The sequence below is a fragment of the Salmo trutta genome, chromosome 32 (assembly GCF_901001165.1).
Source record: "Salmo trutta chromosome 32, fSalTru1.1, whole genome shotgun sequence".
Taxonomy (NCBI): Eukaryota; Metazoa; Chordata; class Actinopteri; order Salmoniformes; family Salmonidae; genus Salmo; species Salmo trutta.
The window spans coordinates 11,366,108-11,380,074 of record NC_042988.1 but is presented as its reverse complement, the minus strand read 5'-3'; the positions used below and the strand labels follow the sequence as shown (position 1 = coordinate 11,380,074).

The 13,967-nt window shown below is 44.0% G+C and overlaps 1 protein-coding gene across 1 annotated transcript in view; it reads left to right on the top strand.

Annotated features, from left to right (window-relative positions):
- The first annotated feature begins 454 nt into the window (after positions 1 to 454).
- LOC115171065 (LIM and SH3 domain protein 1) overlaps positions 455 to 13,967 on the top strand; it is a 43,980-nt gene continuing 30,467 nt past the window's right edge. The window contains exon 1 of the mRNA XM_029727547.1: positions 455 to 762. Coding sequence (XP_029583407.1) covers positions 694 to 762 — 69 coding nt within the window. The 5' untranslated portion in view covers positions 455 to 693. The remainder of the gene's footprint in view (positions 763 to 13,967) is intronic.

Here is a 13,967-nt window from a genome sequence, read left to right as displayed (position 1 = left end):
ATGTTGTCCTGCGCCTGTTCCACCGTGAAGGTGGTTTCCACTAGATAGCACAGCTACAAAGTAAAAATGGGCTTTATCAAAAAAAATCATAAAAACACAAAATTAATTTGTTGGTCTTAATTGAAGATTAGGGTTAGACATAAGGTGTGGTTACGTTTAGGGTTAAGGCTGGGTTTAGGTTTAAAATCAAATTAGAAGAAGATACATTTTAGAAATAGGCGGGGTGTATGACTTTGTGGCTGTGGTAACTAGTGACGACACACGATGGCGGTGTGATAAATCTAGTTCCGCATTCCATGGAATCAACCAACTAAAAAGCATTGAGTATTGCTATTTGCGTTGGATTTCAGTATCAAATATAGTATACGCTGATCGATCTCCATAGATTGATATCTGATCACGGGATTTTATCCAATTATAAACGTCGCCTCTGAAATCAAGTGTCTCCCGTGGGACCACCCCCTTTCCTTTCTCATCGGGAGCGCGGCATTGGAAAGAGAGGCGCCGTGCCCGCGCTTTACGTGTCTGGTTCGTGTACTGACAGCCAGCTGTGCGATTAGAACGACAACAATCTCCCGGATTTGATAAATCCAGCCGTCAAACTCGACACGTATTGTTTGGGAAGAACACTTTTACTTGACAGATATTTTTTTTTATCGTTAAATTTATCCAACTAGACAGCATTCCTCAAACATGAATCCGTCGTGTGGCAGATGTGGCACAATCGTGTACCCCACGGAAAAAGTGAATTGTCTGGACAAGGTAAGGGAAAACATATTTGCAACCAAACATTTGAATTCGCAGTCCCCTGCTTCTGTTTGTGTATTATACATTCAATTTTCAATACAATTTTCTTTAGCGTGTTTAATGATTTGTGATGCCCGGGCAGGTAGGCTAACATTAGCTAGATAGCACGTTACCTGTCTGTGTGGATGTGATTGTGAACGACTAGTAACGTTAGCTAGCTTGCTCTTTTGATTTGTTGATGGACGTTTAGCTAACTAGCTAATTAGGTTTACTAGCTAGTAATGTTATCTAGCTAAGTAGTCGTTTTAAATGATCAGATTTTTATTTCACATTTGCCACGTTGGATTTTAACAGATTTGAATGCTTGAACGAAGTGTTTCCTGTTTTCACCACAGACAAGCCAGTTTTAGCTCGCCGCGTTAACGTCTGGTTAGCTAGCTAACGTTATCAATGACAGCAATGTGGTTAACATTGCCATCAGCCAAACATCAGACCAAAGTGCCAGATTGTGATTGATGGCATTAAAGATTTACTCCGTTGCATTGTGAAATCTATCTTACTAGGTTAGCCCAAACTGTTAATTTCAGTTAACGTAACGTAACCTAGATAACGAGATTAATGAGCATGTTCGTGATTTCGAAGTTAGTTGGCTAACGTTAGTTTCAGTTCTCACCAAATCCAGAAATAAACATGTGACGCGTTACCATCGCGAATTTCATAGCCATAACTTCCTGGTGTAATTTGTGTCAGTGTTTGTTTGACTCAAGCTAAGCATCTTGGTTTTTCAGGTTGGAACAATAATTTGGGGTTCAGTTGCAATAGAGTGCCTTATCAAAATCCAGTGTTTGCTAGCAGCTCGCACACGCTACTCCGGATAAGGAAGTGTAATCTATTAGGGTGTGGAAGATTTAAAACTCACAGGGTACAGAGCCATGCTTCACGCGTTAGGTGAAATTGTCAATACTTTTTAAAAAGTCCACACAATGTCACAACATCCATCTGTGAGGGCTTTGTGTGCACGCACAGACTAGCGAGTGTAATATAAAACAGTCACTCTACTATCGTGGTCTTGTCTGTTTAGTCTCTTGTCACTCAGTACTGCAGTAACACATGTTCTGCAGCATGTTGTACCTGTCAGTTGTTGTCTTGTGTAGCTCATTGTTATTTATGCTGTCAACGGAAACGACACTACCTTTATGGCACATGTAGCCAAGTGTTTTAGAGTGTTGGGCCAGTAACCGAAAGGTTGCTGGATCGAATCCCCGAGCTGACAAGGTAAAAATCTGATGTTCTGCCCCTGAGCAAGGCAGTTAACCCCACTGTTCCCCGAGCGTGGAAGACGTGGTTGTCAATTATGGCAGCCCCCCCCCTGCACCTTTCTGATTCAGAGGGGTTGGGTTAAATGCGTAAGACACATTTCAGTTGAATACCTAGTCAGTTGTACAACTGAATGCATCTCCCTTTCCCTTACACTCTTGTCAATCAAGCTGAACCACACAATCCCTGTACCCACTTCTTTATGCGCACAGGATAGGCCAAGGCTATAATAATCACATATTCTCATGTGGTCCCTCATTGTGTAATTTGAAGGTCCGTTACTTTTGCTGCCAGAGCGCACTGAGCAGAGTGCACATTGCATTACTCTAGTGGAGGATGTGGGTGGGGTCACCCTTTGTGGTGAGAGAAGGATGCATAGGCATTTTCTACACACTCCCAGCCTTGTGATGCCAGGGGCAAGTTTACAAATTGTCTACTGGACATTGGGAAGGCCTTGTGTAGTCGACCGTAAGTGGGTGTAATCTATTTGGGTCGATAGATGGAGCGTCTGGTGAGAGATGATGGCGCACATTACCAGACATCAGAGATGCCAATACTTGTGTGCACTGCACTCCCATGGGTTTGAACTCCTCATACTCCGTGTTGAGCAAGAACAAGGCCCTTGTTATTGTTGCCCGACAGGATGGAGATGAAATTGACAACCCTGACCTTGGATTGAAATGTCGATCCCAAAATAAAACTATCCCTTACATATTCATGTAAACTGTTTCTGGGTGTTCTGGCTAGAAATCAGGTGAACTGCAGAACCGCCACCGTGTTCTCTGGAAAATCGTGAGCACGCCGCCCCGAAGCGGCGCACATTCCGGCAGACAGACACTCCTATAAAAATGTGCTCTGTCAGAGGCCTGCTGTGCTGCCTTGTCTCTCCCTCTGAGCCCAGGGAGCGTCTGTCTGTCTTAGCTGCTATTCCGCATCAGCGCTCTCCTCCTCAGACATGAAAACAACCTCCCTATTCCCCTTCTGGGCACCGGCTGCCCTTCTCGTTTGTTTAAACCAGACGAGGCCAGCCGCGACGAGTGGCAGTTTTTCCAGTCTGGTTCAGGTGAAGGTAGTCAAGGCTGCAGCATGCGGTTCCCTCTGCGACCGCTGAATACTTGCTTACCTGACAAACGGTCTTCTGGTGTAATGTATGGGGCTGTGCTGTGGAGAAGCTGGGTCATAGACGCTTGTTTGTCTGCCGCCCTGCATTTCATTATAGTGGGACAGGGCTGGGATCTGCAGGAGGAGGGGGCACCTGAGGATGAGGTGTAAAGACAGGAATTGTTATGTGAGATTTAAGAGATTAGGCATACTTATCTGTCTTGCGTTCAATATGTTGACGTTGCCTGTTAGTAATGCAGTACTATGCTTCAGAGGTTTATGACAAGTCCTCCTAGCTATCGAAACAGATGAGTGCTGTTGAGGACCAGGGGCCTCGCTGTAAGGGTTATGTTAACTGCAGGAGATGGGATTTTGCCAGATAGTAGGTTATTCATAACCATAGTGCTGACTGTACACACTATGCAAACCTGGTTTAACCAAGCTCGTTAACATGGCTGTGTGCGTGTATGCCTATTTCAAAGACTGGATTTGTTTGACTGTGTGCAAGACAGTTGATAATGTGTACGTCTGTGTTTCTGCATTGTTCTGAGTCTCTGTTATATTGATGGAATGATTTCCAGTGTGGAAGATTCTGTATACAGGTAATCGCGTACTCAATATGTGCCTTCTACCCTGTCTGTGACTCGTACCTATACTTTTTTCTCTCATTTGGATGGACGTTGTCTCTCTCCCTATGGGCAACCTGTTCTGCAAGGACTCTTACCTGCTTTATCAATATTTTATTGACATAAATACTACTATACGTCTGCTCTGTGGCTTCAAACGTGTGTACCAGGGTGTGAGCGGCCCAGGCAGTAGGGTGAAGGCCTTATCAGTTTCTGCCCAGCAGGGAAGAAGCTCACATAAGTTCCTCTCCTCTTTGAAAAGCAGAGCCTCCCGCAGGTAGAGGGGGAGAGTAGGGAGAGAGAGAGAGAAACCCGTGATCTTCCTCAACTCTGGAAGAAGGGCAGGTTCAGGGAGGGGAAGCGCGCACATAAGGCCCTAAAGAAGAATAAAACAAAGTCTATTATCTCCTGTTCCGGCTGAAATATCGGCTCTTAACATGCAAGGTAACATGTTGGAGCGCGTTGATAAGCTAACTTGATAAAAGCTTTTAAAAAGATCATAAAATGTCACAGCCTTGGATTTTTGGTTTAGGATTCAGTTTTACTGATTTTCTATATATAAGCTGAAGCTTACATTAGGGCTAGGCAGTATACCCTATTTGACTATATACCGGTATTGATGCATGGACCGGTTTGGGTTTTAACTTTACCTTCTATAACGGTATTTGAACGTTTGGTTTGTTAAAAGGGATATGCCGTGTGTGACGTCCATTTTTATAGTTTACTTCATTACTTGAGTCATCTCTCTCCGCTCTCTCTCCACGCCGCTTTCCACACAGACCTAGTCCCGCCCCCTGTCACTCAAGGAGCGCATTTGTTGTTGCTTGACCACTGGACACTTTCAGTCTGTATGGTCAGTGTAGCTCATGCAACAATGTTTCCAATTTGATCTTAAAATAAATCCACAAGTGTTGTATAATTACAATATTAGTTTCTTTCTTACATCTGCAAACAGCTAGTTTGTATTTTCTTAGCAAGTTAAGCTAAATTGTGTTAGCCACTAATGCTAATTGCTAGTTAGCTGGCTAGTCAGAGCAATCGTAGCTAGCTAATACAGCCTGATACCAGTGCTGGTGGAGGCCTAAATCAGTTAGTGCAACAGAGTCTTCTAAATCAAAGAGGAATAGGCGAAGCATCAATATGTTGGCTATATGAATAAAGATTTAGTGTAGCCAAAAATTATAGGGTCACCTAGGAAACGTATAACATCATTTTCGTTCCTACCCTGTCACAATAACTCATCCATGGCATTTTAATTCGTTGTCATGTCAAACACTGTATTCAAAGTGCACCCTATTATTTATATTCTAACTATAGAATTATAATAAACATTCTATTTCCATGATTCCAAAAGTTCACCCAAGTGTTTTGATCTAAATCGCAATTGCAACATTTTGGTTAAAAATAAGGCCTAGTATTTTTGCCCATATCGTGGCAGTGTGGAAATGATCTCAAATGAGTGCAGGAAATACAGAAATGTATGGAAATGCAGGTAATTATTTCAGGTTGAAGTTGAATCGAACAGTATAAAACATTTGATATTTTGGCCAAATCGTCCAGTCCTAGTTTACATGCTTACATGCTTACCACACCGCTCGTGTCGCAAAATACTTGCATGTAATTCAATCATTGCACCCACACTGCTCGCGCGCCAACGAGCGAGTCCGGTTTGGGTATGGTGTTTTTTTGCTCTGAGTAAATGCAGGGTAGAGGTTTCAAAATAACAAGAATGGTCAAAATGCAGCCATATAAATGGCATGCATAAACAGGCGAAGCAAGGCTCACCTCATTCATCAGTGACATTCCCTCAAGGTGCATTTTAGATTATCAAATTATGTGGCGTATTTTATTTAATTTTTTACATTTTAGTACCGCTTTCTGAAATTGGTTAAGTTTAGGTCTAATCACATTCCAGATATTATAAAATAGAGCCCTGGAGGATAAGATGAAGATTTATTGTGGCTCCTGAAACGACTAAACGCAAATGTATAAAGTATGTAGAACGGGCGGCAGGTAGCCTAGTGGTTAGAGCGTTGGACTCTATCTGTCGTTCTGCCCCTGAACAAGGCAGTTAACCCACTGTTCCTAGGCCGTCATTGAAAATAATAATTTGTTCTTAACTGACTTACCTAGTTAAATAAAAAAATGTAGAAAAGATTATGGACGTATGTATTTTAAAATAATTGAATCTTTGAGAACTAACAATCATCAATGAAAGCTAGACAGTAAGGGAGAATTGACAATTCCAAAAATAATTAATTTAGCAGTATAGATTTTGTTTTAGCAGAAGAACACTGCATTAGCCATGGCAAAATGCATAGCATTGCAGAAAATTGGCTTTATAACAGCAACATTTTCTCTCATCTCCATGGTAGAATATATAGAATTGCAGGAAAATGGCTTTAAAAAAGCAAACATTTCTCTCAGCTCCATGGGTAAGTAGGCCGTCATTGTAAATAAGAAGTTGTTCTTAACTGAATTGCCTAGTTAAATAAAGGTCAAATACAAAAATGTAGAAATATATAAATATGTAGAATTGCAGGAAATTGGCTTAGAATGCTAAAAGAAGTGTATAAAAAAAATCTGCCGCTCTAACAATCTGCTGCACCCCCTGCCACACCCACCACCTTAAGCCCCTTTTGATCCAGACACAACCCTGCATGGTACACAGTCTTAGTTAGGTCAAAGGTCAGAATGCAATCTGTTGACTGAACCAACAGATACCGCCACCATCATTTTAAGGAAAGCTGAGAGGTCACACTCAACTCCTCCCCTGTAGCTGAGTCATGTCCACTCCCCCGCTCATCATCTTGGCTGATGCAGTCACACCCCTACAGGCACAAGCCTCATCATGCACTGTTGCTCTGCAAAAAACATATGCAAAACCCCTCTCTCCCCAAATGGCCCCCTCATGGCTATCTCGTCAGGATCGACAGTGCCAACTCTCTGCACGCAAGTCTGCCTACCGCCTGTCAGCACTGACTGGACTGTTCTATAGACTGTTTATAACAGGCTCATTCAAATACACGGCGTCCATGACTAACACTGATGATCTGTCAGTTGATCTTATTCAAATAGGCCTTTCTGATACGGTCTGATCAGACAAGCAAGTCATGTAATTCAATGTTTTTCCACTGAAATGAGCCTAGGCCTATTTAAATAGTTTGGCAAAATTTAGATGGAATGTATTTTAAAAGCTGGTTAATGTTGTCCGAGGGGTGAGCGGTTTTTCCAGTCATTCGCCTCCATTTGTGACTCAGATCAGAGGCAGAGTCCATGGTGGAGTCAGTCACCTGAGGTAGTGACTCCTGCGTTTCTTCCCTGGTCAGGTGACTTGGTAGGGTAGTTAGTTCTGTGCTCTGTATGTGTGTCTATGGAACTGGGACACCTATTGCTCTCAATACTATGGTTCTATTAATAGGAATACAGAGATTTGATTTTCCTGTTCTCTGTGTGTGAGATGGAGGATTTAGGAAAAGACGGTGGAGAAGGGACTGTTCAGACGAACTGTAAATGAACAGTTCAAGCTGGGTGTGTTCTTCCTGTCCAGAAACAAGTGAGTCAACATTCTACCAAAATGCCCTGAGTCTCTCAGCTCTCCACAATCAGGGATTTCAGAATTGTTTGGTGCCGGGCAGGCGGTATCTCTGTCTAAGCACACTACCGCAGATCTCCACACACTCACCACAAGTGGTCTGTTGATGCGTGTTAAGTGCATATTTTAGCGAGCGCTGTGCTTCTCCCGCTGGCCAACATAAGCATTTGAGTGTGGTAAAAGCAAACGCATCAGGTAGGTCAATAATTAACAGTGGGCTTTAATGAGTTAGTGTAGCATTTCCCAAACTCTGTGCACTTTTTAGTTCTTTGCCCTAGCACTACACACCTGATTCAAATGCTCAGTTGTAGTGCTGGGGCAACAACCAAAACGTGCACCCCTTGGGGTCCTGAGGACTGAGTTTGGGGAAGCCCTGAGTTAATGGCAGCCAGATGTGGGCTCACTGAGGCAACACACACACACAGTGAATGAGTGCGTGTGTGTGTCTGATAACCTTGTGAGTGTAGTAGTGTCCCTATCGGGGGTGCACACAGCCAGACAACGTGTCTTGAGTGCCTCCTATAGCCTGGGGTCTGTCCATACTGGCCGGGGTCTCGGCCACAGTCTGAGGGATCGTTAGGCTGACCGAGCACGTTCACAACATTTAGTCCTGGGCCCCTGCTGACAGACACACATGCCCGGGAGCTGCGCTGATGCAGGGAGACAGTCCTGCTTTTTACTGGATCACATTTTCTCGGCCTTCGTTTCTGCCGTGTCCCGATTCTCTTACTGACTGCCTGATCCAGCCTCTCAGCCTCAGCACCCACTCAGGCCCCAGCCGGGTTCTTCTGGAGTCTGAACACTGACAGTCTCATTCCCTCGTTCTAAATGAATCACTCCTCCTCTCCTTGTCTCTCAGTGGTGTATTGGCCCCAGAGATAGCCATGGAATCTGTGGGAGGGAGTAGTTCTGACCTGGTGGGTTAGCAGGTTTCAGCCAGGTATTCTTTTTTTTTGACACTGCTGCAATCCAAGCCTGTTCTCTATGGAACTGCAATTCACCCAAGGTCAATATTGAGTTTACCCCGGTAAACACAGGATCAAAGTCCACTGCTGCCATTCAGCTCACCTTTACCCCTCCGTTTGCGGCATTAGCACCCGCAGTCACACACTCTATTGGGTCCCTCTTTGTTCTATTTGTTTATCCATCACTGCTCAATAACACAGATTAGGATTACAGATTAGGGGAGATGCCCAGAGGGAATGTAGAGCGTATGGCAACGGAGAGACTGGAGTTGAGACATAAGATTGGGATGAATATTTAGACAGGTGGACAGATGCCTTCTAAAATGGCCACCGCATCTGGAAAAAGCTGAGGCCAAGATTTTAGTAGAATTGTAAACTACCCACACAGTGGTGGTGTTTGATCTGTCAGCGATTTGACATGGCAGAGCCACAGAGAGGGAGAGGCAAAGACGATGCATCCGCCAGTGGGTCTTATCTCTCTGACTGGGCCTGTGTAGTGTGGTTGGGGTATAGGTTTGGCCCAGTGTTGCTGGCTGGCTCTGGATCAGAGCTCCATTGACCAGGGCCTGTGTCCAGAATGAGCCCACTCCTTTGTCTGCCTCAGCCCGGCTCTGCTGGTCAGCAGCTTCACACACACACAGTCCTGGGTGGTCCGTCCGTAAAGGCCAGTGTGAGAACAGACCAGACTAGAATTCTGAAAAGGTATCAGAGCGAATGGGGTCATGGATTTAAGGCAAATGCTTTTGTCCCGTAGTGGATCAACTGCATCCAGGAATCCCTGCTATATGTTCTGGAAACACTCCTTGTTCAACAATCCTCCCCTAGTCATTGTAGTTGTCTATTCCGTAGTGTTGTAATGTGTATCCGCGGCTGTCATGGTGGATATACTGACCCTCTCCAGACAGTGAGGAGAGAAGATGATTTATAGTGTGCTGTATTATAATACTAATAATATTACTAATATTAATTAGTAATGTGCTGCATGCTTTTATTTTAACCCAGCCTGTATCACTGTAGAACACACAGGGACCTGATGATACCCCCAGCCTGTATCACTAGAACACACAGGGACCTGATGATACCCCCAGCCTGTATCACTAGAACACACAGGGACCTGATGATACCCCCAGCCTGTATCACTAGAACACACAGGGACCTGAGGATACCCCCAGCCTGCATCACTGTAGACTACACAGGGACCTGATGATACCCCCAGCCTGTATCACTGTAGACTACACAGGGACCTGATGGATACCCCCAGCCTGTATCACTGTAGACCACACAGGGACCTGATGGATACCCCCAGCCTGTATCACTGTAGACCACACAGGGACCTGATGATACCCCCAGCCTGTATCACTGTAGACCACACAGGGACCTGATGATACCCCCAGCCTGTATCACTGTAGAACACACAGGGACCTGATGATACCCCCAGCCTGTATCACTGTAGACCACACAGGGACCTGATGATACCCCCAGCCTGTATCACTGTAGACTACACAGGGACCTGATGATACCCCCAGCCTGTATCACTGTAGACCACACAGGGACCTGATGAATACCCCCAGCCTGTATCACTGTAGACCACACAGGGACCTGATGATACCCCCAGCCTGTATCACTGTAGAACACACAGGGACCTGATGATACCCCCAGCCTGTATCACTGTAGACCACACAGGGACCTGATGATACCCCCATCCTGTATCACTGTAGACTACACAGGGACCTGATGGATACCCCCAGCCTGTACCACTGTAGACTACACAGGGACCTGATGGATACCCCCAGCCTGTACCACTGTAGACTACACAGGGACCTGATGATACCCCCAGCCTGTATCACTGTAGACCACACAGGGACCTGATGATACCCCCAGCCTGTATCACTGTAGACCACACAGGGACCTGATGATACCCCCAGCCTGTATCACTGTAGACCACACAGGGACCTGATTAGAGATCAACCGATTATGATTTTTCAAAGCCAATACCGGTTATTGGAGGAACAAAAAAGGCGATACCGATATAATCGGCAAATTTTTGTATATATTTTTTTATATCTATCAAAAAAATTATGCAAAAACAGTGTTGGAGAAGAAAGTAAAAGTGCAATATGTGCTATGTAAAAAAACAAACATTTTAAGTTCCTTGCTCAGAAAATGAGAACATATGAAAGCTGGTGGTTCCATTTAGTCTAAAATATTCCCAGTTAAGACGTTTTAGGTTGTAGTTATTATAGGACTATTTCTCTCTACCATTTGTATTTCATATACCTTTGACTATTGGATGTTCTTATAGGCACTATAGTATTGCCAGCCTAATCTCAGGAGTTGATAGGCTTGAAGTCATAAACAGCGCTGTGCTTCAAGCATTGCGAAGAGCTCCTGGCAAACGCAGGAAAGTGCTGTTTGAATGAATGTTTACGAGCCTGCTGCTGCCTACCACCGCTCAGTCAGACTGCTCTATCAAATCATAGACTTAATTATAATATAATAACACACAGAAATACGAGCCTTAGGTCATTTATATGGTAAAATCCGGAAACTATCATTTCGAAAACAAAACGTTTATTCTTTCAGTGAAATACGGAACCGTTCCATACTTTATCTAACGGGTGGCATCCATAAGTCTAAATATTGCTTTTACATTGCACAACCGTCAATGTTATGTCATAATTATGTAAAATTCTGTCAAATTAATTAGGGTCTTTGTTAGGAAGAAATGGTATTCGCACGGTTCGCAAAGAGCCAAGTGGCCCAAACTGCTGCATATACCCTGACTCTGCTTGCACTGAACGCAAGAGAAATGACGCAATTTTCCTAGTTAATATTGCCTGCTAACATGCATTTATTTTAACTAAATATGCAGGTTTTAAAATATATACTTGTGTATTGATTTTAAGAAAGGCATTGATGTTTATGGTTAAGTACATTGGTGCAACGATTGTGCTTTTTTCGCGAATGCGCTTGTTAAATCATTACCTGTTTGGCGAAGTAGGCTGTGATTCGATGATAGATTAACAGGCACCGCATCGATTATATGCAACACAGGACACGTTAGATAACTACACATGGTTGATGATATTACTAGCTTAACTAGTGATTATGTTAAGATTGATTGTTTTTTATAAGATAAGTTTAATGCTAGCTAGCAACTTACCTTGGCTCCTTGCTGCACTCGCGTAACAGGTAGTCAGCCTGCCACGCAGTCTCCTCGTGGATTGCAATGTAATCGGCCATAATCGGCGGCCAAAAATGTAGATTACCGATTGAAATCGGCCCTTATTAATCGGCAATGCCAATTAGTCGGGTCGACCTCTAGACCTGATGGATACCCCCAGCTGTAATGCCCTATTCTCACCACAGGGACACTGCACAATTTACTGTGTGTGTTTGAATGAATGTATGTATGTATGTTTGTCTATCTGCTTCAGTGGACTGTCTTATTTATGTGTTGTGTGTGTGTGTGTGTGTGTAGGCAAGTAGTGGAAAATGTTTAGTGAGAGGAAGAGGGAGAAAAAGGAATGGCTGACTAGAGAATACCCTAGAGCCACATTAATAAGGACTGTATCTTTCTCCCTCCCTCTCTCTTGCCTTCCCTTGACAGCAGGAGCGGCCAGATCATTGCCTCACTCCCTGGCGTTGCTCTCATCCACCCCTCCCTCCCCTCGCTCTCTCCCTCCTTTCATGTTCCTTCCTCTTTCCCTCCAGCCTCCCTCCCTCGGTCCCCCTCTGAACCCTCAGGCCACAGATCAGCCTGCTGTCGAGAGGCGGTGGGGGTGGGTGTGTGTGTGTGTGTGTGTGTGTGTGTGTGTGTGTGTGTGTGTGAGACTAAGAAGGATAGGGCTGTTGTGAATATGGATAGAGGGAGAGAAGGAGACCCAGGCTTGCAGAGATGAACGGACGGAAAGGAAGAGAGAGGGTCAAACAAACTGAACACGAGTGATTTCCAGCAGTCAGTCATCCCATCAAGAGAGCTCAATGTGCTCTGTTGGCAGTGTTGTGAATGGATATGGGTGAGTAGGGTCAGGGCAGGGAAACTGGTTCAGTCACTAGATGTGTGTGTTTCTGATTAACGTTAGATCTCCACACAAGGCCAGGAATATCAAGGCGGTGTGACTTTGAGGCCTTGATTATGCTGCCTGCTAGGTTAACAACCTTTCAGGACATTTAGCTCTTAATTAAACACTGTGAATCCTCAGACATTCGCGTCATTGTGCAACCTCTTCAGAGAGTGGCTGACCATTAAGAGTGGCGTTAGTGGAATACCAAGAAGGTGTGCTGGATGCCTGGGGCAGTTGGAATGACTTTTCAAACGCACACAACTACCTCTCCATCCACCATGGTAGAAGGACTTTCTGACAGGATGCTCAAACCAGCAGGTTTCATCTCTAAAACATGATCGAAACTGTTCAGGGATCCTCAGTAGAGGTCGACCGATTAATCGGAATGGCCGATTAATTAGGGCCGATTTCATGTTTTTATAACAATCGGTATTTTTGGACACCGATTTGCCGATATTTTTTTTTTTTTTTTTTTCACCTTTATTTAACTAGGCAAGTCAGATTAAAAACACATTCTTATTTTCAATGACGGCCTAGGAACTGGGGTTAACTGCCTTATTCAGGGGCAGAACAACAGATTTGTCACCTCGGGGATTCGTTTTTGCAACCTTCCGGTTACTAGTCCAACGCTCTAACCACCTGGCTTACATTGCACTCCACGAGGAGCCTGCGTGGCAGGCTGACTACCTGTTATGTGAGGGCAGCAAGAAGCCAAGGTAAGTTGCTAGCTAGCATTGAACTTGTCTTATAAAAAACTATCAATCTTAACATAATCACTAGTTAAACTAGTAATATCATCAACCATGTGTAGTTATCTAACGTGTCCTGCGTTGCATATAATTGATGCGGTGCCTGTTAATTTCTCATCGAATCACAGCCTACTTCGACAAACGGGTGATGATTTAACAAGCGCATTTGCGCTGTCGTTGCACCAATGTACCTAACCAAAAACATCAATGCCTTTCTTTAAAATCAATACAATACAAGTATATATTTCTAAACCTGCATATTTAGTTAATATTGCCTGCTAACATGAATTTCTTATAACTAGGGATGTGATGTTGTCACTTCTCTTGTGTTCCGTGCAAACAGTCAGGGTATATACAGCAGTTTGGGCCGCCTGGCTCATTGCGAACTGTGTGAAGTCCATTTATTCCTAACAAAGGCCGTAATTAATTTGCCAGAATTGTACATAATTATGACAAGGTTGTGCAATGTAACAGGAATGTTTACACTTGGGGATGCCAACCGTTAGATAAAATACGGAACGGTTCCGTATTTCACAGAAATAATAAATGTTTTTGAAATGATCGTTTCCGGATTCGACCATATTAATGACCAAAGGCTCGTATTTCTGTGTGTTATTATGTTATAATTAAGTCTATGAATTGATATTTGATAGAGCAGTCTGACTGAGCGATGGTAGGCAGCAGCAGGCTCGTAAGCATTCATTCAAACAGCACCTTCGTGCGTTTGCCAGCAGCTCTTTGCAATTCTTCAAGCATTGCGCTGTTTATGACTTCAACCCCCAAGATTAGGCTGGTGTAAC